At 38.6% G+C, this 27306-nt stretch overlaps 1 protein-coding gene across 16 annotated transcripts in view; it reads right to left on the minus strand.

Moving 5' to 3' along the window:
* The window catches only part of LOC117416938 (disabled homolog 1-like), a 177284-nt gene that overhangs the window by 46847 nt on the left and 103131 nt on the right, over nt 1–27306 (minus strand). For 15 of the 16 annotated variants that reach the window (XM_059035130.1, XM_034028439.3, XM_059035133.1 and 12 more), the window contains one exon: nt 7101–7303. In XM_059035130.1, the coding sequence (XP_058891113.1) occupies nt 7101–7167 (67 nt within the window). In that variant the 5' untranslated portion in view covers nt 7168–7303. Of the gene's footprint in view, nt 1–7100; nt 7304–13260; nt 13374–27306 lie in introns of those variants that run through there. The other variant, XM_059035131.1, reaches the window with a different exon arrangement.

Raw genomic sequence — 27306 nt, forward strand, 5'->3', positions numbered from 1 at the left:
ACAGTGTAGTTAGAGACACCATGTAATGTGTGAAAAATAATATTACAGTGCCCTTCTTTAATAATTATCTTCAATAATAATATAATATTATAACAATTTCATTAAGCTTGACCAGTGTGATATGAGAAGCCTATATTTGTGTTACTACTCTGACATAGTTACTAATACTGCATTGATATATAATTACAAGATAAAAACACATCGAATGTAATTAAGCAATGACAGTTTATGTGACCCAAACTAAAGTAAGTGTCGGTAATGATTGCAAGTTCTGTTAGTTTATTAACCATTTTGTTCTTTTGCTCCCTGTCATGACACACACACACACTTCAGCTGTTCGTAGTTCAAAAGCAGCCCTTTTAGGGGGCTCCCGAGTGGCGCATCCAGTAAAAGCACTCGCTAGAGTGCAGGATGCGCTCTATAGCCTGGACGTCACGAGTTCGAGTCCAGGCTATTCCACAGCCGACCGTGGACGGGAGCTTCCAGGGGGCGGCGCTCAATTGGCCGAGCGTCACCCGGGGGGAGGGAGGGTTAGGTCGGCCAGGGTGTCCTCGGCTCACCGCGCACCAGCGACCCCTGTAGTGTGGCCGGGCGCCTGCGGGCTTGCCTGTAAGCTGCCCAGAGCTGCGTTGTCCTCCAACGCTGTAGCTCTGAGGCGGCTGCACGGTGAGTTCGCAGTGTGTAAAGAAGCGGGCGGCTGACGGCACACGCTTCGGAGGACAGCGTGTGTTCATCTTCGCCCCTCCCGAGTCAGCGCAGGGGTGGTAGCGATGAGCTGAGCCTAAAAAATAATTGGGCATTTCAAATTGGGGAGAAAATAATAAAAAAAAAAAAAAAAAAAAAGCAGCCCTTTTGTCTGGGTTTGCCTTTTAAAAAACAAGCTTCTGAAGGTGCTCCTGAAGAAAATTTAAAAACAAAAAAAGTGTAAGACTTATTTCTCTCTGTTTGGTCGCGGCTCAATGCGGACTCTCTTTCTCAGAATTTTGCACTCGTGAAGCAGAGCAATACATGAAAGCCAGACATCAAGAGGGCAAATCTGTTCCAGCCATCTGCTGCCTACCAGGATGTTTGTGAGGAGCATTTTCACACATTTTAAACCAAGGCTGGTAATTGCTGTGCTAGAGCTGTGCTTGGAACCCTCATACAAAACGAGGACAGCCTAATCATGATACCAATTAAAGAATTAGTGAACACCACGCAGTAGTAAATACAATTAGAGATGTCTGATTAACTGGCATCAATAAATGCAAAACAGTGAATACATTAAAACAACATGTTTGCTAAATAAAACAATGAGCAACAAGTAAGTAGGTTGCAACACTTCCAGTTGTAGTGTTTTGGGTGATAATGAAAAGGATTAAAAGGTGCAACCGTGGCGAGTAAAACTGGATTAATAGGAAAAGCGGCTATCTCTGCTTGCCAGCAGTGTAAAATAAAATAAATAATAAAAAGCTTATTTCTTTAGTTGACACTGGAAATGGACCAAGACTTTCTTAATACATTCTGAGTGCCAACCATTTTTACAAGCCCTGGATTTCTGAGCCTTCTGCAATTCTAACGATTATGTAACATATTCTAAAAAAAAACAGAGAGGGAGTAATTTATTCATCTTGGTTGGCGATGGACGGATTTGCTTTCTCCGGCACAGATATTCTCTTCTGTTGAGGTTAAATAGCTGGCTCCATTAGCACTCCAGCACATACCTAAGCTGCCACAACTTTTAAAGGGACACATTTACTTAACAAATAACTATTAGTGAGCAGCACACAATCCTTTAAACTCAACACAAGATCCATATTTTTTTTGGTTTAAGAAAAAAAAAAAAGAAATTTCAAGCATTCTGGAAAAAAATGTAAGAGGGTCGCTGTGAAGCAACAATTGCCATGGAAACTGGAGTTATCGATGCAGTCAAAAATCCAATCAAGACGCTGAAAAGACCTTTATGGCAACATTGTATGCAGTTTGGAGCAGGGTATATGAAATATCAAACAGCACAGACATCAGTATATCTCTGCAATGCCAGCTCTGTAAATCATTTAGTTTCCATCACCTGATCCACTGAAACATCAATTTCATGTTAATTGTCTATGGACTTTGATGTCTCACTGGCCTTTGCTCTCATTTACAGGGCTCATGCATTCATACAATCAAACTTTAATGACATCCTCTCCATATCATCTCCAAGTACTGTGAAACTTAAAAAACACTGCCGAGTGCTGACCTAATTAAAAGCCAAGTATAGATACCTGACATATCACTGGGAGGTTATGAATTTTAAGGAAGCCTTATAGAATAAACCACTTAATCCAACTTTTTAATAGCACTATTCCTTCCTATCTGCGTACCTTTGATGTACCTTTAATGTAAAAATGTAAATTAGATAATACACTTATCCTTCAGGCTTAGGTCTCATGTCTTATCATAAGTGGAGTTACTGGAACTGCTCTACTCAAGAAATAAGTATAATTAACACATTGAGGACTTCAACAATGGGTATATATATATATATATACATATATATATATATTAAAAAGTGGTGCGCGAAAAAGAAATACTGGAAATGTCAGAGGGCAGTTTAGATTTGGTTCTACTTGTGTGCCTTAACATGATTTATTAATGTATTTTCAACTCATTCCTAAAAAAACAAATAAAAACAGCTACAGGACCTTAAAACAGCAGCTGTACAATATATTTATTTTTATTTAAGATGGCTTTTTATTTTAGATAGCTTGCCAAGATAAAATCTTAAGTTGATGTTCGCAGCAACATCACACAAAACGCTGATTTACAACAACAACCCTTGTGCACTGTTTATACTCAAAATACACTAAGCAGAGACCTGGAAAACAAACTGCAAAAAACAAAAACAACACCAGCGATAATGAAATGCAGAGAATAACAAAACAAACTAGACTGGAAGTCATATCAATTAGAACATCATTCGATCTTAAAAGAAGTGTGCAGCAAATCAGAAAACAGATTTTAAGGTGTATTATTATTTAACAGTCAAGAGAATCTAAATAGCGGTTTGGAAAGCTTTTAAAACTAAGGCCAGATTTCCATCTGCACCACAAAACCAGCCAAACTCAATTTCATCTCATTCCAAATCAGACTGGTTATATCTGCAGTTTAAAATCTACAATTTAACCAGCAACTTACTCGACGTTACACAAAAGTCACAGATGAGCTGCATAATTGCTATCTCAATTGCATCAGAGATTTAAAACCTGCCTTATTTGTCCTTCACTGAACATTCATTAGGTAACATCCACCATCAGCACGATTTGGAGAGACTGAGTTCTGCCAGCTCGCAATCCAAACTGGGTCTGGGAGCGAGTCCCAATTGAAATCAATTTGATCTTGATGTGCTGCTGAAGAAAAGTTAACAAGTCTGATTTCAAGATGCATTTCAAGTCAATTCCGCTGGCAGATGAAAATGCAGTGTAAGAATCCTGGGATACAGCAATCACTCCACAGCTCTGAGAAAATACATCTTCTCATTCCATGTAAAGATTGTTTTCAAGCACCGTCTTCATGCTCCTCTGGTTTGCACAACACTCCTACCTTAATATTGGAATCACAGGTAAAACAGAACTATCATCATTCTGGATCACTAAGCCATTTCGCTTTCATGTAATATTAATAAAACTGAGAAAGTAAGAGTTTTACACCTCAGTGGCTCTTATTTACTATGTGCAGTTCAGTGACACAGTTCAATATGATTACAGCACAGGCTGACAGGATCATGAAGGGACCTGTCACCCCAGGGCTTTAATACACTTTCAATATGTTTACAAATAGAAATGGAGTGACTGGGGGGGGGGGGGGGTAGGGTATTGTTTAAGCAGCAGGTGCCACCCTCACTTCCAGACCAAACACCCATGCACCCCGAGCTCCTCCATCCCTTAGAAAATTTTACCATTCAGTAGCAAAGGCATGGCAAATTGCAAAGCATATTGGCAATGGTAATGAATGATAAATCATATTGAAAACCATGGTGTGGGAAAACTGCAAAATTACAGAGTGTAAGTTTGCCATGGTAACCTTTTATTCAGGATGCTACAGGACCATTTCCAAGGGTTTGGGGAATCTCTCAAGTACCTTTAGAGTACTGTAGCTTTTATTAATAACCATATGGAACATGTAGCTAATGCATTCGCCGCTGAGTGAGGGGGAGGTTTCTGGAGCTTTGATTTGGCCCATGGAGCAGTCCTTCAGTCTTTAAAGAGTAATGTTACAAACAAATGCTTGAAAACGTATAAAAATAAATTCCATTTAAGACTGCAAATCTTGGTAATGCAGTTTGAATGGATTTTTATCACTTTCTTCCTTTTTCAATACTGCTCCCACCCTCTCGCTCTGCGGAAGCACTTCAGAGATAATCACGGTGACAGAACTACAAAGAGCTGTCAAGTGCCATGTCTGTGGGCAGCCCTGGTGCTGTCAAAAGCCTTGAACAGGGCTTTGGAGGTGGGCAAAGTCTTCAGTTTCAGTTATAACTGGTAATGTCAAAACATTACAATCTGCCTTTTAGTGACAGACCTGGGCGTCCATGTCTGTTTTTGTCATTTGAACGACAGCACTGTAAACAAGAGGGGTGGGGATCTTAAAGTCATTGTAGCTAACAAAATAACTCCATAAATCTTAACTATTTTGCACTTCCACGCAGGCTACATATGCCTCAAATGTGCAGTTTTACAAGAAATGCATGTTGTAGCAAACATGTATTTTCATATAAAATCAGACATCTGGTACTGCACTAAGTTCTCCGTTTGCTTTCCTTGCCCTCCAGGAATTCTGTTACAGCAGTGTCTTCTGGGTCAAAGCATTACTGGCAGCAAAGCATGTCAGTCATTATGGAAAGCAGCGGATTAGTTATTAACAGGAAAGAAGCCAGTGGAGGGGTGGGGACTGTTTCCCCCTCCCTCCAAGTGAAATGACCCAGGAAGTGCAAGACAGTCATAAAGCATGCCTTGCAAACAGAGATGTCGTTACCCTAGTGAAGTACCAGATATCATGTTTTAAACAACAACACATGTTTCCCTTTCAAAGGTCCACATTTGAGACCTATATAATAAATGGATGTGAATCCATTGAAGAACATTAGGAACTATTTTTTCGGCTACAAATTACAACAACCCTTTAAATCATTACAATGCTCATTAAATCATTAATCCTAGTACATGGAACACAAAACTAAATTTAAGAGACCAGCTAAGTTTATAAGATAAAAATAAAAAAGCAGAACATTGGTAGGCAATACAGGATAATAATACTAGTATATATAAAAGGTGAATGCTGTCTAAAGTTCTTTAAAAAAAAAATACAATAATTTAAGCCATGCAGGTTTGCTCTGCTATCTAATCCTTCTATTCTGTAGCTCTAGTAACTGCACTATACAATCTCGAATACTGTAGTTTGTGGGGTACTTTATCATTAAACGATTGCCACTTCTGTTAACAAGTGAAAGGAAGGCGGTTGGGATCCTTTTCACACTCTGATGACTGGCTTTCATGCCGTAACATGCACCTCCAGGCCTTTGCAAAGAATTTTTAGCTCTAGCTGAATGACTCAAGAAGCCCCTATTGAGCAAATCATAAGCTCCTTAGTGCACCGAGGCTAGTCTTAAGGAGTGTATTAGGTGAAAACAGAAGGGAATATTTTTTCGGTGAGATCTGAACCGGGGTCAGGCTAAAGCTTGTGTTTGTAAAGATGAAAGAGAAAGTCTATTACAAAGCTTTGTGTGCAGAAGTGATTCTGGAAGAGTAAATATAAGTGTGTTTGTCACAGCAGCAAGACCAGGGCAAGGATCAGAATAGATTTGTTAGCTGCCTTTGATGCTTGGTGTAAGTTAAATAGTAGCTATGTGTGGCTATGTTGTTCACTTACAATGAGGTACGAAGGGGGCTGAAATCATGTACAGAAGAGGAAAGCTTGATACAAGGCTTCTATCTTTCCTTCTAACTGTTGACCCACCAAACCACGGAGGTGACATCTCATAGACTTACAAATAAAATAATGAATGGGCTCTGTTCACAAACAGTTATTGAAAAATCGTTTTTTATTAATAACGTGCAGTTTGACACAGATGAAATAGTTCTAGACTGCTGTCGCCTTGTGTGACTACAGTCTAGAAACATTTCACCAAAACAACATTTATTCCATCAGAAAATTCTCCATGAATATCAAACTTTTTTTTTTGCAGAAAAATAACCTGTGAGCTCATGTTCATGTCTAATTTATTGCTAAATTATGGTTTCTCGATGACTGTTTACTAAAATTTTCTGTGCAGTCTACTTAATTCAGCCCCTAACACAGTGTAGGCTTTCTGTTTGTTTACATTGCATAGCAGTAGTTTTAGCATCAAACTCTCTCCTTGCAGACTTTTCGCCATTCTGTGACGATGTAATATGAACCCAGGACATCTCAACGGATCCACCACAATACCATCCTGCCCAGAATCTTTGTGCATTCATGCCACATCCTAAAGCTTTGCGGGTGGATGGAATGAAACACAGATCTTCGTGGCTGGATTTGAAACCAGGTTTCACAGCCTCCCACTAAACCACCTCCCACTGCCCCCACAAATCGATCGTACAGTACAAGCAGAGCTGTATCAAGAGACATACCGGTAACACTTTACATTAAGTGTCTCTAATTACTGTGCATTTGCTTAACATTTACTTAGTAAATGTGTGCTTAAACAATTGCCATGTTAATATGCATAGTTACAATGTACTTAATGTGTAATTCTTTTTGCATGATACATGTAAGTACACAATTGTATCAGAAAAGTGTTAGGGTTAGGGGGGATAGGGTTAGGGTTAGGTTTAGAGTTAGGGTTAGGGTTCTATAATGCAAAAGGATTTACACAATAAGTACATTGTAACTATGCATAATAACATTGTAATTATGTGTAAGTACACACATATTTACTAAGTAACTACTATGTAAATACACAGAGACACTTAATGTAAAGTGTTACTGACATACCTGCACTTTTATTTATATTCAGTTCAGGTCAGCCGCTGCGTTTGTCTTGGGCGGCAGACAGCTCCTGTAAACTAATGAGCAAGTGGAGCAACCCCCAGTGGCCTTACCTTTCTTCTTGGGCTCCTTTCTCGTGCTGGTTTTAACAGCTGGCTGGAGTTCCGTCTCTGTTGACATCCTATTAAATCCTTATTCCTCTTCAAACAGATCCAATAACACACACCGGATCATTTAGAACTGCTCTCCAACAGACTGCGAATCAGTCCCTCAGATACTCTAGCCCAGACAGAGCATCTCAGTCACTCTTTGAGTGCTACATGAAAAAAGAAAGAGAGACAATACAATGTTAAAGAAGCCTCTGAACATTTGTTTTGTGGAAGGGGGGAGGGGGTGAGGTTAGTTTCCTACATTTATTTTATTTGAACCTCCTTATAAACCTCCTTTAACTAAGTACACAAAGGTCCCCCTTAAACATAATGAATAGAAATGTAGGAACAGAAAACCCAATACTAGACGCGTATTTTCGCAGGCTGCTTTGCAGAGGCACCAGGAGGTACAATTGCAATTTGTTTTTTTTTAGTTACCAAAACCTTTATTCTTGCTGCCTTCATTGACAGACATTAGACTACAGACAGCTGCAGTGTAGTCAAGGCAAACCCATACTCAGCTACATGATTTAAAATGTGCATTAATGAATGCAAAATAAATTTGTGTACATATTGCACCTTAATCGTTGGGAAAGCGTTTGAGGTCCAGGTACTCATGTACATACTTTGCAAGTACTGATTGACACAGGGTTGCATATGAATGCCTGCAAGGTATTCACAAACCATCACACCTCTGTACCCCAACCAGCCCCCCTGGAAAAGTCTTTCAGGTCTGTTGACCTCTTTGATGTGCTAATTACTCTCACTTGAAATTTACATAATATTCAGTTCCAGTTGATTTATGGGTTCAAACAACACTGAACCTGATAAATAATGAAAGGAGTGCAGAATATGAATAATATCTGCATAGGTCATAATTTAGATTTATAATATCACAACTAATAGAGTTAATAAATCACTTGCTAGGTTAGGTTACTCAGTACTGCAAACAGTATATATACTTGACAGTATTTTTCTTTTACATGTATTGATGCAGATAAGCTAAGCCCAGCATTAGAAAACTGCAGAAAAACAATTCATTTACAAAAATGATTACATTTACCATTTCAAGACAATTACATATATTATAGGCTCCTCATGCTTGCAAATTAGGTTAAACAACAACAACAACAACAACAACAACAACAACAAACGTTTAAACAAAATGCATTAAGATCTTGCAAGGACTTATTCAGCAGTGGTGTCTGAGGCTAATTCAGCAGTGATGTGTCTGAGAGTTTTCTCACTACCAGGACCAGTCTTTTACGGGTAGCAGTGTGGAGTAGTGGTTAGGGCTCTGGACTCTTGACTGGAGAGTTGTGGGTTCAATCCCAGGTGGTGGACACTGCTGCTGTACTCTTGAGCAAGGTACTTTACCTAGATTGCTCCAGTAAAAACCCAACTGTATGAATTGGTAACTGTATGTAAAAATAATGTGTAATAAAAAAAAAATATTAATGTAATTGTATGTAAAAATAATGTGATAGTTTGTCAGTTGCCCTCTATAAGGGCATCTGCTAAGAAATAAATAATAATATGAGTTTTGTGCCTATCAAGCCTGCAATCCCTGTCATTGGCCTTCAGCAGGCAGTAAGGTGACAGGTCTTTTCACTGTAAACCATCCCTCAATAGTTTCTTTTCATGTCAGACAAAACTCCACACAGGGTGATAGTTGTCAACAAACTAAATATTTTGGCATTTTTTTGTTTTTTTGAAGGCATATTTAGTTCTTAAAAAACTTGTTTTACAAAGTGAGGACACAATGTCGTTTTTTCAGGAGTTACTATCTTTGTGGGGACATTTTCTCAAATTTTGTCCGTACATTGATAGTAATACCTGCCCACACACTCACACACACACACACACACACACACACACACACACACACACACACACACACACACACACACACACACACACACACACACACACACACACACTAGCTGATTGCTCAATGAAAGCAGAAACATAGTATTTTTTAAACTAGGCTAACCTGTCCTATGGGAGAAGCCATACTTTCTGCATAAGAGTCGTGCCTTGAACCACCTATTTAAATGTTCACACTGTTCACTTGCAGCTTAATGTTTTAGGAGGAATTAGTTAATGGTATTTCACCTTGGCTAGACACACACAAATTACTGTTCTACAATAAAAAGGTGACAGATGCACAACCCACTTATCTTCTGTGTTTAAATGTACAATATCCAGAAATGTGTTTTTGGATAATAGCATCAAGAAGAAGAAAAGCCCTCAAATACATGTTGTATTGTTTTTTTGTTTTGATATCACTTACTGTACTGCACATGCAGAAAAAACAAGCAGTGGACTGCATATCGGTGAGCACACCGACAACAAGCAGTTTATTCTGAATAAATCATCTTTTATTAGCTGTGTGGTGGTGCCAGGATTACTTGGAAGCATGCATATTATGGACATCATTAGCATGGTGCTCTCAGAATAAGCCATCCTACAAATGCAGGATGTTCAAAGTTGGCCGATGAGTGCTGAGCAGCTGGCTTCTAGTTTCAGTAGCAATTCTATGTTTTACAAGCCCTGAATCCCATTGTAGAAGACTGTCTTTAGAATAAAAGAAGGCTCACTCGCAGATACTTCCAATCAAAATAGACAGTAAAGTAGAACTCACATGTTCCATACTCCATGCTGTAAGGCTGGTAATTATAGAAATCTTTTATATGGCAGGGTTGGGCAATATCACCTATAACCTCAAAACATTAAAACTATGCTGAAGGCAGAAAGACGTTGATCGAACAGGGTCCTTAATAATGCAATAGATTTTCAACAGGGTCGATTCAGTCATAAAGAACTGGATGAATCAGTCCTGAAGTCTATGCATTTTGTATCAAACAGTATATTGTAAAGAACACATTAAAAGCAAAAGCAAGGTTTTGAAATATGAGCATTTTACGTTTTAATATCGGAAGATGAAACAGCATCAAACAACAGCCAGCTTTGCAGCTAATGTATTCTATTAAGCACCAGTGCATGTGAATTTAGCCTGCGCCTGTTCTTCAAATCAGCGTTATCTAGGTCACAACGGCACTCAATCTGTTCTTTGATTGTCTTGTCTAATTTAGGTCAGAGTTAATACGCACCATTCATTCCGCCAAGTACTGCAAGATTTGCAAGATGCAATGCATCACAAACAGGTTATAATAACTTCACTCATCGTCTCAGTTTAATCATCCCAGTTTTAAAAGGCTGATGTCTGTGTGCCCTTTATCCATTAAGTGCATGCAAAATGGAAGCTCAGTGAGTTTATCAAGTTTATTATAGGGAAGGGTTTGACAATCAGAACGAGAGTGACAGACCAATTGCTCCGGACAGAGACAGGGCGTGTAACTTGGAAAGCAGGACTTGGCACGGTGACTATTCCCACACTGGGATGGAACAGGAGGTTAGACTATCTTTATGCAGGCCTGTTTGGCTTTTGTGATAAGAAATTAATATGGCTATTGATTAAAAAGCTGAGGCAGGGTAGAACCGGCTGCCAACTGTGTCTGGAGGGAACGGGCCTCTGTTCTCATTGTGGGGACTCTTCCTGGACAATTGTCAGGTCATAGATTCCTGCAAGTGTTTTACACCTTACCAGGTAGTATAGTGGGCTTGGACAGGCATGGCCTTGGCCTGAATAATTTGTTTGAAGGTGTGATGCATATGGCTTATCGAGGTGGCTCTACAGCCTTTCGATGGTTTTATCACAGTTTTTTTTTTTTTTTATTTGAATTATTGTTATGGATTTTTTTTTTTTTGTCTAGCCCCTGGCTGTATCAAAGCATGTTTGTGTAACCTGTCCAGCTGGCAGTTAGTAAAACAGTACAAAGGAAAACAGGCTGGTTTATGATCTTTTTATTTTAGCAGTCCTGAAATTTGGGTCTTAGTGCTGGAAAGCCAAAGCTTAGATGTTGCAGAGGAATGAGAGCTGGCACAGGGCACCTGGATTTGCAGTCTTAGAACGGGTTCATGAAATTGCAACTGTTGCCCAGCTGCGGCAGGGCTGAGAGGTCCTGTGGTTGTGATGTAAATGAGCTTGTGCAATCCTAGCTGTGGTTATTGCAGTAAACACACATATAAGAACATAACATAAGAAAGGTTACAAACGAGAGGAGGCCATTCCGTCCATCTTGTTTGTTTGGTTGTTAGTAGCTTATTGATCCCACAATCTCATCAAGCAGCGTCTGAAGGATCCCTGGATGTCAGCTTCAACAACATTACTGGGGGAGTTGGTTCCAGACTCCCACAATTCTCTGTCTTTGTTTCTTTTTTCAGATCGAAAAAGTCCCCTGGGTTGACATTGTCAATAACTTTTAGAATCTCAAATGCTTGGATCAGATCACTGCGAAGTCTTCTTTGTTCAAGACTGACTAGATTCAATTATTTTAGCCTGTCTGCAGGCTAAAAGAATTTATCCAACACATATAATTGCACATGAGTTTACGTGGAAATTACATTATAAATACCAACAACAACACAGGTTAATGCATAGTAATTACAAAAAAGGTGTGAGCAACTGTATACAATGTATCTTTCATACTTCAAATATGTAGTGGCATGGAACTAACACAACCATACTTGCAATCACTGTGTATATATTGTAACCCAGTGGCTAGAAGGGTAAGCTGGAATCAGAATAAAAGCGCTTGGAGGCAGAAAGTGATCTTCAAAGCAGGACTGGCAGTTTATTACTTACAGGTTTGAAACAAACAAGAAAACAAAAAAACCACAGCACCTCACAGGGCACAAAAGAAAAGGCCTAGCTCTCCACAGAGCACTAACTAAACACAGGCTTTCCTAAACTACGGTTGGAACGGATAAGCCACTTATCCAACAAACAAAAAAACAGTTACCAAACCGTAACTAAACACAGGGTTAATTTCTGTAGTAAGGGATTATATTCCTTTTCACAGACCATGTAAAATTAACTTGCCTTTAGTCTTCCACACTCTCTCACTCGCGATTCCCGAGCACTGACAAAGAGACAGCTTATATCTCTGCCTGATTTAGCTTAATTGGAGACAGCTTGACTTCAGCTGCTCCTACTAATCAGCTAGTTAAGCATGAGAGAGAACTGGCTCCTGATCCCCTAGTGGACATTCTGCACATAACCCTTTTCTTTAAAAAGTTTTAAGATCAGGAGCTTTCTGGGAGCAGTGCCCTCTTCATTCTCAAGCTGATATATCTATTTTCCAACACAATACCACACACCCTATTACAATATATATATATATATATAAAGGAGATCATGCGCAAGCAATATTCACATCAGATTATGAAATCTGTAGTCTGAAATCTCTCTCATGTGTTGCAGAGCAGTACTCAGATGGAGACATTTTTATGTAAAGTCTGTCAAGCGCTTGCTTTACAATGCTTTTCAACCTGAGGTTAGGTACTGCAATTCCACATTCAGTGCCTGCTGTGGCTCTCCCTGACAGCACTGATAAGTGCAGGTTCCGTTCCCAATGGCTAATGCAGATCAGCAAGAGACAAAGACAGCGCCAAAGCAATTAAAATAAACTCTTGTCAGCCAAAAAATATGAAGAGTTGCATGGTATTGATTTGTATTCAGCTAAACCTATTCCAGGCCAGTAAACTTTATTAGGCAGGATTCTGTTTTCATTAGCTGTGGGAAGCACATCCCTAAATGACTTTGACACAAGGTTTCACTTCAACACATTTTTTAATAGGCAACTATTGACATCCCTCCCTTGATCTTGAACAACTTAAGTGCAATATCTAGAGGCAAAAAGAGTAGCAGAAACATGCAATAACCCTTTCAAACATCTATTTACAGCGTTATTACAAATCATTACTTGCTGCTTCATGGATCAAGGGAAAATAAAGAGAGGTTTCACAAAAATAGCAATGAAGGTATTTGCATAACTTAAAACAAATACAAACCCACAAAATGAAAAACTGTCAACGCAACAAACATTCCCAATTTGGCGAAAGAAACGGACGATTCACAAAGTATTGTAACGCTGTAGTCGTAAAGAATATTTTTTATTATTTGTCATAGATAATACTATCTATAAACATGACTAAACAATGTTTACTTTTATGTCAAAACAGCTGCTGTACAATAAATAGTATGCCATTTTTACATTACCAGTCAGCTCCACTTTGTTTTCTGAATCGAAACCAAACAAGGGAATTTCTAATCAAATGTCTTTTCTGTTATTCTTCCCAGGCAGCTTTGTGACTGAAGTGGTAGCGCAGAATTGGTCGGGCAAAGAGGGAGAGAGAGAGAGACAGAGAGAGAGAGAGAGAGAGAGAGAGAGAGAGAGAGAGCAAAGTTCATTTAACAGCTGTGATTACAGCTCAGTTAAATGATTCTTCAAGTGAGAATCTTTAACCACGGTCAACATATTTCACACATTGGCGATACCAGTCACCAAACCTACATTATCAATAATCTGCTAAAACAAAACTCTTAGTTGCTGCTATTAAAGACCCCAGCTAGCACTAATCTTGGACTTCATGTTGTTTCATTGACATATAAACTATTTCAATTACAGTACTGCACCTTACAATAGCAATGATGAAAACATTTGTTTTAAGTTATACGGTTATGCATTGAAAAGATTTGTATTCACACTTGTTCCATGTGGCAACAAATCTCACTGTGGTAAAGAGGTATTTGCTTAAGTTCTCGGCTTCTAAAGTTGAAACAAGTGATAGAAGCTGTTCTAACATCAAGCACCAACAAATAAAGTGCATTTCGTTCTACAACTTTACTACCTAAGCATCGGAATTCTTCAAAGCTGCATAAGAGTCAAGTCTTTTATAAGCGTTTGTGCATGTGATTTATGATTGAGTGTTGGGGGTGTTGTAATACGATGTAGGTAATGATATCTCTCAAATGAACTGTATTAGTGGAGGCTAGATCACGTAATGCCCTTGCTTGTCCCTTCCCAGTGTAAAAAATAAGCCAATATGCGGACATGCTTGGAAAAACAGAATTCTGAACTTTAGAACATAAAAATGCTTTACAAATTCTTCCCATATCTATAAAGCACCCTGTCCGAAGACACTGGAGATTCAACTGTTTTGCCTTGAAGCAAAAACTTAACAAATGTATTCTGCTCTCCTGTGCTGCCAACATGCATCTTGTTAGGCATGATAAAATGTAAAGATGAATATTGTTCATGCCATATTTTTCCATAGCTAAACAGCAAGTTAGAAACCAGGCACATGCAGACAACTGAAGGTCAAATTGTGCACGACCCTCATATTCATTCAACTAGGGAATGACTGCACGAACCATGTGGTTTTACCTCTTTTACACTTCACTGTGCTTTTAACATGGCACTGTACACTGCAATACACTTTTATAATGGTTGATAACGTTTAAAGTTCAAGCTTTATAAAAGTGAAAATACAAACCAATAGTTTGCCATTGTAGTTTTTTTCAGTACAGTATAGTGGCAGTCTGGATTCCTATTAGACAGTCACCATTGCTTTGAGGCTATAAAACAAAATTGAGATTCCCACTGCGTTCCTTAACTGTCATCATCTCGTCTCATACTTTAGGTTGATAGAAGATAGTTAAATATTGAATGGGGCACAGACCGAAGCAAGTTCTTCAGATTAAATTGTATTTATCGCTCCTACAGCAGTAGGGGAATCTTTAACCTTTGCTCCAGTTGATGTGACTAATCATTCAACGGCAAGATTCAAGCTTTGATGGTAATCAATCAACCGAATCCTCTCTGAACTAATTGAAAGTAATTTAACATTCCCGTGAACAATGACTATCTTCATTCAATCCAACTATATAAAGTGTGTGTATATATATATATATATATATATATATATATATATATATATATATATATATATATATATATATATATATATATCAGATTTCACACTGTGCTCCAGATGGAGAAGAAGTGCTGAAGGATACTAGATTAATGTTCTTTTCAGCCTGCCGCTGCTAAAACCCTGCAGGCTATCTCAGTTCACTTGCTTCAACCTCATTCAAGAAGCTCACTTAAAACACACTTAGCAGCGCAGCACACAAAATTAAAGGTCTCAGACTGGTATAATTAGTTTTCTCTGCATTTTGAGCTACTAAGTACAAAGAAACGAGTCCCGAACTGACCTCTATAAAAGGAATTGGATAGCTGTTGTTGAGCTGGGTTTTGCAGCCATCTTTGACCAACACTGAGCAGGCAACACAGCGTACAGTGGAGCAGCATCCACTTGTCCCCATGTGTTGGGAATTCAAACTCAGCACATCTGAAGAAGGTCATTATTACACTTCAGTTCTACAATAGCAATCGCCAATCCATAATGCAAGGGCTCTTTTAGATAAGTCAGCTCTGTTTACTGTAAACAGAAACAAGAACACTTTCATGTGATTTCACAGACTTTGAACAGCACTTGGACATTATATAATGTTACCTTAGGTAAAGTAGTCCAAGATTAGCTCTAATTAGTGTCTGTGAACCCAGCTTAATATTATTTTGGATGGTTTTGTATCTATACACTGTTAATAAAATAACTATTAACATGTTTACAGATTGCGTATAATCAGTTTGTTATAATGAATTCCTTATATAAAGCTTTACTGAAGAAATCCTCTCAGTTTAATATAACATCAGAGAACCTGTTCTCCCCTTAGAATCTTGGCTCCTGGGCTGCACCCAGCTGCCACTTTGCAGTCCACGTTGGTTGCTCCTCAGAATATCACCAGATAGTTAATGGCATTTAGCAAGCTTTCATTGTCTGTAATGTACTGTAGTATATAAAACATATACAAGCTGGAACTCATAACCAGTGTGCTTTTAAGTGTAATGGAAAATGACATTCCGAGGCATGGCAGAAAAATTGGATTTCAGACACTGATTATTTTTCCAATCCATCTCTGTCTTTTTTTTTCTTCTTTAGTTCCCCAAAACAAACACACCTTCTTAAGGATCCATTAATAAATCATCAGTAAATGTGCTATTAACTAATGACACATTATTTGTGTGAAGCTTCCTGCCATGTTACAAAGTATTATGAGTTTTCTTTTAATGTTACACATTCTGTTATTATACAAAATGATCTAATATTGTATAAAACATCCTTTAGAGGTGCATTATTGATGGTTTATAACAGATCTTTAGTGTTTCCAATAAACTAAAGCATAATACGGTCTGCTGTTAAATAAGCCAACAACAACATAAAACAATTTAATAAATAAGAATCTGTATTTCATTCATTAAACTCTTGAGTTAAAGCTGCCTGAACAGGACCCAGTATTATACAGCATTGTTTTTTGTAAGATTTTTTTTTTTTCCATTTATGCTTGTATATTTTACAATGATGCCAGGGTGAATTATTTAAGTGGCTTAATTGTATCCTAAATTAAACATGTCCCACACAGCTTAGCGCGTGAGCAGAGGTCGGCAGGGGCAATGTACAGAACAATTCAATTAATGCTGGCTGATTAGAAGACTCTGAATCTTACTGGTGATGTCAGTAACATTACAAGGCCTAGCCGATTTTGCTGAGAATGCATAATTGACCAGCACACATGCTCATAAGCAAGCATATACTCTTGGAACAGCACGCTCCATCAAACAGTGGTTTAGCATAATAATAATGACAGCAGGAACTCTGTTTTGTATTAGCACGACAAGCGAGCTGTGGCATAGCAAATTAACATAACAGGTGTCTTCACGAAGGTGAAGCGTTGCAGTAATATATTCTTATATAGAGGTCTAGAACAAGGGGACTTTGAGCAAAGCTACATCTATAACAGTAAGCGTGAGTCCCTGCAGTATTTACAGCAGTGTGCAAATTTATTAGAACACCTCAAGATTTGTCATTTATATCCTTTATATACCTACCTGCATGAAAACCTCTGGGTGTGAGAATTTAAATTTTCAGTCAGTAATCAGTGAGATAGAAAAAATAGGCACTTGTGTGTAAATGTTAGGTGAGATAAGGACAAAAGCACTACAACATTGGGATTAAGGAAACGCTCCTGTGATGCTCATGTAGCAGTAAGATATAGGAAAATGCCTATATCTATGATAAAAGATAGAGCAAGATTAAGAAAGTTAGGAAATTGTTCTGAAACGGGGCTTCTGCTCTGCTGTACAGTAATACTGTTATTGCCTGTTTTAGCATTTAGGGCCTTACAGGATCCCAGTGATTCAGCATCAACAACATGGTTTGGTAACCCATTTGTAGATAACTTTGGAAAGCTGTTTAAAAAATGACCAACATGCATCCATTAACAGCAGTCCTTGCAATATATACATGAAAGCTGTCTGTGCTACTTATCAAAGAGACTTGTTCTTGATATACTGATGCACCAATCAGCAAAACACATGAGCTGCACTAAATCCTCAGTAATGGCACTAAACTCTCCAAATTGACACTCGTTCGTAAAACCAGCATCCCAGCCAAAGGCATCATTAAAAATTAAAAAAAAAATAGCTAGATTATAGTCTGCAGCAAGCTCATGTCTGATTGTAGCCGTGCTCCCCCTAGTAACAGCAGGCATGAGTAGTGTTTACACTCGTTTAGAAATCACTCAGCTTCAGTAATCTTTCATTTTATTCAAAATGAACCCTTATCAAAGTGTACCCCTTGTACATTTGCATGGAAATTCTACAGTGTTGCCATGCAGTCCCATTCACATGTTTGTGATCTTGATTTGAACTGTAAACTATGTTTTGTTCCATGCATTTGTCAGCTAGGTCTAAATATCAAATCAGCTGCTGGATTAGTGTTTGTTTTATTTTCTTCAAAAGTGTATCTGTGTGCAGTGTGAACTATATTTGAATGAGTGGCCATGTGTAGCTTTTTGTATATGTTTATTTTCGACTGCATTACTGTTTAGTGTAAGCAATGTAAGGTCACCCTCAAGGTCAAATGCACCATGGGACAGCAAATGTACTTCACATTCCGAAAACTCCTGGAATGAGACTTCTCTTGCTATTTGCCTACATGGGAAAATACAGGCATTTAGAACAAAATGCAATTCAAGTATCTTGTACACATCTCCATTTCTTAGGAGTGTGCACAAAACCCCAACACTTCACTCTTCCTCGGTTTATTCCGGATTTGATTCGAAACGCTATCAAATCCTAAACTAGAATCCTTTACTAGCACAAGCATGCCGGCCCAAATTCTGAATATTACATTCCGTATTGATGTTAGCTTTCTTATCGTTTTTGTTTCAGTTTAAATGGTCAAAACTGTTGTATTATAAAGAACTAGATTCACTTTCACAGACAGACAGAGCTGACAGTGCTGATTTAAACATGACAACAATCTCTCTACACGGATGACATTTGTAATACAAAAGATAACCTAGAATGGATTTCCAGTGCTTAAAAGGTTACAATATGCTGTTAAAAAACCTCTCAAGTGTCCTTTCATCCATTTCTGCACCAACACATTAAAGGTCAAGCCCTACCATAATGATATTTGTTTTCTTTTCAACTAAAACGTTCCTTATACACTATTTATATGGTTGGAAATAAACTAGTAAGCAATCTGTTATCTGTTGATCTTTCAGATAATCAGATAAATGTAATACATTAATTCAATACAAACAGTGATTGAATGAAGTATCATTAATGAAACAGAAGTAGCTTGTAAGGCACCAGAGGGCTTTGTTGCCAGCGCTTATATTTATTAAAGGTACAGTAGGTGGCCTATTACACTCTCCCAATTGTCCCAAAGTGACTCTATTAATGGGAATTGCCCCAAAGATCTGGCATGTGTCGTAAGATAATCAGGCTATTTAACTGAAACATTTTCAGTTTAGAGCTTAACTTTGTTTCTTCTAGCTTGCATGCTGTGGCAGCATTGTTACTGCTGCCATAAAGCTAATGTATACATATACCTATACAAAATATTTGCATTCATAAGCTGAGAAATAAATAAATTATGTTTTAGTAGCACACTGCCAGTGCCGATAGTAGATTTTCTGGGGTTCCAAAATGATACCTTACTGCTGGTAACACCAATCACAGTAAACATGCTTTTACTTGTGGTAATTATAGAACAGCTGTCTAATGTCAAAACAAGATTTAAAAACAAGGGTCAGATGTTAGTGTTCTGTAATCATGTTGATCATGATTATATTATAAAATACCTAACATGACTGCAACTTAGCATGCTGGTTTAATTGAACTGGTAATCATCAATGATCCCCCTGCAACAGAACAATTTAGACCATATACTTACATTCCCCTAACAATGCATCACTGTCTTCATAAACAACAACTGCAAGCAGGCTATAGCCAGTATAGTACAGTGTTTATATATATATATATATATATATATATATATATATATATATATATATATATATATATATATATATATATATATATATATGTTTTGCATTCATGACAAAGGCTTATATGTGAGTCTGGCCCTGTGGCTCTGCTAAAGAAGCATTTCCCAACTTCTAGAGGGAAAAGGCACCTTGACCCATCAATCATGCTTTCTGTGCTAATGATGGACTTGTGCATAAGAGCCACCGTAAGCAATGAGAGGCAGCGGGCATGAAAAGGAGTGAATCAACTGTCAGCTGCTCGGATCTGGATGCGTGTGTGTCTGTGATTAGAATTTTCAATCAGGGCTTCCACTGTACATCATGCTACAGAGAGACAGGGAGGGAGGGAGGGAGGGAGGGAGGGAGGATGAGGAAAGGGGTGAGAACCAGAGAGCTTATACCTGCCGAATGCCTAAGAGACAGCTATCCTCTTTAAACTGATCTGTGCAGTCTATTATCTGACTTGTGTATGGAGGTACCTGTGTGGAATGTAGCTGGATATCATGTTTAGCTAATACACAGTAGAAGCTTGTGAGGCTTAATTCAGACCGCTCCCCAAGACCTATCCAAGCATGTGAGATTCAAGCATTAGTTAAGTCCTACTGTTGCGGTTAGTGCAGCCTGTTTGCTTTGAACACCACCTGCTTCAAGCTACATTGATTTTGAAGTTACTCAACCCATACATCACTTCCTGATCAAATCAGAATAAATGTTTCAAATAGATTTTGCACAATACTTGACTGCCATTCATAGAAATACAGACTTAAAAAAGTAGTTTCGCCTGCACAAAACTAAGCGTTTGTTTACCGCAAGCTTTCTTTCTTTCTTATTATTTATTTCTTAGCAGACGCCCTTATCCAGGGCGACTTACAATCGCAAGCAAATACATTTCAAGTGTTACAATACAAGTAATACAATAATTTTTGTTCAAGTGTGACAAACCACAATTCAATAATACAGCAGATAGTGATAGTTACATCAGGATATGATTAAATAGTGATAGTTACATCAGGATATGATTAAGTACAAAATACTACAGGTTAAACACTTGGCAGATTACAATATTATGAAGTACGGGATTAAATGCAGTAAAATAGGGGGCAGATAAGAGCAAAATAAAGCACATTTAAATGAAGGGTGATAGTGTCCCAGGATACAACAGAGGAGTTCTACAGGTGCTGTTTGAAGAGGTGAGTCTTAAGGAGGCGCCGGAATGTGGTCAGGGACTATTTTCTGATTTTGAATGTTTGAAATTGCTGAGGATAAAAACAAATCCCGAGGGCTCTATGACTAAGAGTTCTTGTCATGTTTTGTTTCAGCTTCTTCAGCATATATTAATCACTGGAATATGAAGTGATGTACACCATTCCTAAGAATGGTTGTATGTATTCATCAAATAAATAATGCTTCACCAAAGGCCATGCTTCATCAAATACAGAGGAAATCCCTCAAGATATCCAGACTACTGCAAAGCCTGAGAACTGCAACATTTGAAAAAAAAAAAAAATTAAAATAATGACCTTATTTACATCAGATTCACTTCAGTTTCCACTACGCCTACATATGGTAATGTGATATGCCCATGAGTGTATTAATAGGTCTTTTTAATTCTGTCAAGGCAGTGTTAGTAAAGAAGAGAAGGCAGCATGATCACAGAACAGAAAAACACATTTTCTCCCTCCTTGAAAGCAGCTTACAGCTGCTTGGATTTTAAATGGACGAGGGTGGGTGGATGGTGATGGAGTCTGGAAAGACCTTAAATTGTTTAATCCAAAGTCAATCAGATTTGGAAAATACCGTATACTCACTTCATCCAAAATTTCTACATGATTTCAATTCTCCAAGGTCACACTGAATTGAGCCAGGCGCTGAGATTCATTAAAATACAGGATGCCCTATCTGTTAGTGTTCATTCTCTCTAAACAAATGGTCTTCCTTTTTTATTTTTTATTAAAATGTCCTGCTGGACTGTTGTTCACTAATGATGTCTGTAAGGTCCAGTAAGGTCCAGTTCAGCACTGCCCTTCATGAGAGTAAAGCAGTTGTAAGAGCCCAGTTTTGTCGTTGTCCATGTGGAAGAACTCCGCTTGCTCTTCCCATGCTGTGTAACACTGTGATATAATGATGCCCTCTGTGATTGAATTTCTTTACTCACAGTCGCTGCTCTTCTGCCCTAGCGAGTCAGCAAGGTCATTACATTTTAACAACCTACGGCCTACAAACCCGATAAGGGAAGTGCTGTTTCAAAAGCAGCAGGTCTGCTTTACAGAAAACGGCTCTTGGTTAATCAGAAAAACACAATTTTTCTGATTACCCATAAACAAACAGTGAGACATTTTTATTTCAGCCAGCCTGACTGACAGCCAAAGGAAAACATTAAGCAACTTGGCTGTGAAAGGATAAGCCGTTGTGGGTTGAACTGGTGCTTGTCTGTGCTATTGTATCGCATGTCAGCCCCTTCAAATAAAACTGAATGAATTGTTGTGTAGCTCTTTAATAGCATTTCTGGCGGACGAGTTTTGTATATTTTACATTATTTGGGTTCTACTGATGCAGCACCTGTCCATTGCAACTGGGTTATTTGGGCTTCGCATGCAATACACTGGGTTGTTACTTATGAGAGGAAACAAAAAGCTGCAGGACTTGAAACTGTATTCTTTTCCTTTGATGGATATAGGTAAGGACTAAAAAAAGCATTGTCGTGTTTTAGTCTAAGTCACAAGCATGAAGCTAAGTCAACTCAAGACAACAAACGCTGTCGTAGTCGTCAAATCAATCAAGAGATATGTTGAGCAGTTTGTACCTGAAGTCTGCGTCCTTTGCTCTGGAGTTGGGGAATCCATGAAAATGATGAAGACAGTGACAATAACATTGGTTCCAGATTTGACCTATTTAGAGGCTAATACTGAAATAGTCCCAACCGCTCCAGCTTGCAGCAAAATGAAAAGAATGAAACCTCACACTCACTTCAAATTGCAATGGAATGTAGGGATTTGTGTGGATTAGTATTTAGGTAGGACACAGCAAGCAGCATAAAACCACAAACTTGTCCCAGTTTACTAACTGCTCTACTTTCCCTAATACACTGTAAAAAATAATGTAGCTTGATATATCAATGCAGGTTCTGTTGCTGATAGACTGCTTAAGGAGAAATTCAGGCATCCACTGTGGCATACAGTCATTCCCGTAGGGTAGCTTTGATAGAGAGATTGTTATTGCTGTCTAAATGCAGCGAGGACTGTGAGAAACAAAACCCACCACTTTTCTTTCCAGGCAACCCCATGCACGCACATGCATTCACACAATCTGGCTGTCTCTCACCATTAGAGTGAAGGAGGTTGCCATTTCCAATGGAATATCTGGGTGCATTCCAATCCCTAAAATCTGATTTCTCCGGCACTGTTTTCCCGCGGGCCATGCTGTAGCTATGTAGCGTTCATTTAGAGCTCGGTACACATCCGAACTGTTCAAACCTTAAGAGGGGATCAACCAAGGTAGACCTCCTGGCAAGCTCGGCGGGCAAATGGCAGAAAAGCGATCGAAACACAGAACGAAACCGTTATTCTGCGATTTTGGGATAAATCCTGTTAAATGAGTTGACACTTCCCCCATGGGGCACAGGGGCCCTAGAGAATCAGAGCACAAGCAGGAAATGACAGGTGCTAATCAAAATGTTTTTAAATCTGCATTGTTCTGGCTGTTATTACGTGTAATTCCCCCTTGGACCATCTTTAGTTGGCGCTCTTCACACCATCTGGAGCAGCTTCTGTTGTTTTGGAAGCAGTCAGTGCCCATCAGTGCCTGCTCGTGGATCAGTAGATACGCTGTTGCATGCATGCCCATACAGGCCGGCATTTTGTTACTTATGTTTTCCCTTTGCCACTACCCTGAAAGGGGCAAGCTCAGCTTTTCTTTTTTCTGTTGTCATTGACCATCAACCCCTGTCCTACATATCATGCATTACTCTACTGAAAGAGTGGAAAGCAGTGTAACATGGTTGAGGATGGCAGTATTAGAATCTGTCACTGTTTCTACACTTGTGAATCTGGGTCAACGTGTATTAGTCCTAGAGGTCTTGGAGCTTCTAAAGGGTAGATCAAGTCCACCACAGCCACCACAATCAAATAAGCCTGACTTCTAATGAGAAACCACACATTCCAATACGCCTATATGAGAGGCAGACAAATGACCGGCTACCACATTTGTATTCCTTGCAGCTCCTGTCTGTTGTATTATAGCACCAAATCACATAACATTACAAAAAAAAGTTAAGTAATACTGAGTCATTTTTTCTATCTGATACTGGCATATATCACCAATTGCCTATCTTGTAACAGTGTCAGAATTGGATTTATTTAAAAAGCGCTCAAGACCTGGAGGCTTTGTGACCTAAACCCAATTTTCTCCAGCAGTACAATGACTGCACTGTTCCTGCTGATTTATTCTGACACCCGTGCAGCTATGCCTTTTAAGCACTCTCATAACATTTTCACAGATGTGGTGGGTTGGAACGTCAGATGGGGTGGTGCTGGTGACAAATTCCTACGTCAGACTGTGTAATTGTCGCAGTTCAGGCAGGTTGGTTTCATTTTAGCTGCTGGTCAACCATTTGCATGGACAGTCAGCTTTTCTTTCTGCTTTTTTCAATGTTGATTAAAGAGAACAGAGTAACAAAGGAAGAGCCTTCTCAAAGCGAGTCAAAGGCACCTCGGGCGGTCCTGTAATGTGCAAACTTGACTGCTTGCTTGAGGTCCACACAGTCTGACCACTCTTGCAGGACATAGCCTCTGCTGGCAGGTTGGAGCCTCTGACTTGAGAAGGGACAGCCCAGCAGCAATGCATGCTGGAGACCCTGTGGGTCAAAGGGTCATAGGATCTCTTTTAATCAATCTCAGTCTCTGAGAGTGGTTTGATTTCATATGCACAGCAAATCAAAACAACAGAAGCAATGGGGTTCTCTAATAAATGTGCACAATACTGTATATCTTCCCTTTAAATTACATATATGGCAAGGTGTAACACTTCACACCTCCTTGATTAAATTGTAATTACTCTGTAATTGCACATGTGGTAATCAATCTGTACATATACACACACAGCCACAAATACATTTACAGCGGAAAAGTCAAAAGACATTTTGTGATTGAATGGCGGCAATGCCATTGCTGTGTCATTACAGTGTAAACATGGGGTAACACTTCACTTAACATGTTACTCCATAAGTGTATGGAGACATTAGAGATGCTTAGGACCAGTTTGATTTGTGCAGAGGATCCAGTTATTACTGAAAAAGATGTTCAATCTCTAATCCAGGAACTTCCTTCAATAATTCCAGTTCAACCCGTCCACTGTTAAATATATAATGTACAGCACTATACTGTAAATACCAGACATAGAGGCTTTGAGCACTCTTTTTATTTTCTGAGGAACAGTGCACACAGCATGACAGCTGACAGATTACGGTTAGTGCATGTTGTTGCATGTGTCTGTATGAATTTAGATTTAAACATACTTTTTACATGGTAATGCACAGAAGTATCTACAGTGTAAAAATATATAATATTCAGCATCTTACTACAGAGAGCATGACAAATGAAATATACATGCACCATACAGTTTGTATGTATTTGATCTGAAGTAATTGCCTTGGGGGTGATAAAGAGCAACCACAAAATTAGTGTTGATCCTTCACCGCCTGTGATATAAATTGCTGCAGATCAGGAACACTGTAGCTATAACATCTCCACCTCTCTCAGCATGCAGTATTATATAAATCCCGCTGTAGACATTTGTTGAATACCACAGCATGAATGACATTTTAATGGACACACAGTGCAGTATACAGTATGTATTTTATATATCTATATAAACATATGGGGACTGGGTTTAACATAGTTTAACATGGTGAGAATAGAAAGCGAGGGAATTCTTTGACGTCCCTGTACTTCTTGCAAAGTCCCATCGTTTGCATCATTTTTGTGACGAAATTAAATAGTGAAAAATTAATGCAAGTCTTGCAAATACCCCTAGGACAGTTCTAGACCCCTTTACTTTCAAGCAGCATCAAAGGAGTAAATGAGACTTGCCTGTCGCTAACGGGTGGGGTATTGATTGAATTAGGGTGATTGTTTCACAGTAAATGTGTCCCAGTTGACCCTGTGAGAGTGTCTTCTCAGTTGACACCACAGTGTCAGCTAGGTTGTTCACTGTGCTGTACTATATTGGGAGGTTGTACATTACATCAGCGTGCTTTGAACGTCTACAATAAAGACAGGCTTTACTCTTTAAATTCAACAAATATCCACCTTGTAACCTCAGCCCATGTTCCCTCTCAATGGAGTGTCTGTGTAAATCTTGAGCCCCATGATCCATAACCTCTCATACCCTTCAGATCTGACTGATGTTCCTCACGTGAACGTGGAATAGATTCATTCCTTTTTCTCTGAGGTGAGAAGGCAGTGTATGGAAGAGGGAAGTTTAATGTACTGGTTCTTTGAACGAATGATATAGAATGCTCTCCTAACCAAGCTCTGGACTTGTATCGGGAATGACAATGTGCCCAAAGAAGTTCAGCGTTTTGTTCAGGGTGGCTGAGTCTGAGAGACTGGGTTCAAATTGAATATCACATGTTATGGCTTTAGAGTGTCAGGTATTTTTTTTTATTCAATCCCGACGAGAGCAATAACACTTCCAGTTCTGAGGATAGGTAAGAAAAATAGATTTATTGAGGAATTTCCTTAGCCAAGGCCATGGAATGCAATTTGCTTTGCTGAGTTCAAGAAAGAAAAAAAAAAACAAATGTCCTTGTTTCTTTAAAGGGGGCAGGTTTCATTTGTGCAGATGTGTCAAAGACCCCTGCTGACTCGCTTTGTCTATTATAAAATATCTGGTCTGAAGTTCTTCAGATGTTAATGGAAAACCTTCTGATAAGAATGTTGGCAGAGAAACAGACCAAAGGTCCACTCAATTACTTTTCTGACTTTTCGGATGTGCAGGGAGGGAGCATTAGAAAGTAGTTTTCTTGTGATTTCTTGGTTCTATACATAACAATTACTAGGATTAAATCACTGTTGTTTTTGTTTTTGATAATTGCAGCTGTAATGCAGGGTATTACATTTTAAGTGCCCTACATTACTGTTTATCCAAAGTAATTTGGCAGAATTGGTATTAATAAGGTGCAGCAGTTTAATTGCAGTTTGGGCTTGGTTGGAACTAGTAGCTTGTGGAGGCCTACGGAAGGGCTAAAGAACAGTGTGTAGTTCTTACAACAAATATGTTACATTCGCTCTTTATTGTAAGTGGCACCTTTTTAATTTCTGAACTGTTAATAACTAGCTCAATGACACATCAACTAATGTTGATCATTTTGTGTTTATGGCTTTTGTAAACTAATGAAAAAGAACTCATAAAATAAAACCTGGTCTCGTTTTCTAAACTTAAAACATTTTTACTCTGAGATGGAAGCTAACATGCAAAAACAAACCAAATATGCTTCTTTTTATGTCTCAGCCTTATATAATTTATAATTTATACTTCAAGCAGGGTCCTATTGGTTCAAATGAAATATTCAAAATCATTATGCTCTTTTTTCTCTTCAGTGATATTTGCGTTTAATTAAACATGAAGTCCTCACTTATGTCAGCACTGAAAATGATGTGATTAATTCATGCACTCTTTGGAAATATTTATTTGGCTGTACTGTATATTGGATTGTATGCTTACTCTCTCTGTTGACTTTTATCATGAAAGTCTATAAACTAGGCTGCTTTTTAGTACTTTAGTTTTAATATAATGCTGGCTGAATCCATGTTAGTAAAATAATTCAACGACATATAACTTAATGCAAGAAGTCAGATTGAAATT

The sequence above is a fragment of the Acipenser ruthenus genome, chromosome 12 (assembly GCF_902713425.1).
Source record: "Acipenser ruthenus chromosome 12, fAciRut3.2 maternal haplotype, whole genome shotgun sequence".
Taxonomy (NCBI): Eukaryota; Metazoa; Chordata; class Actinopteri; order Acipenseriformes; family Acipenseridae; genus Acipenser; species Acipenser ruthenus.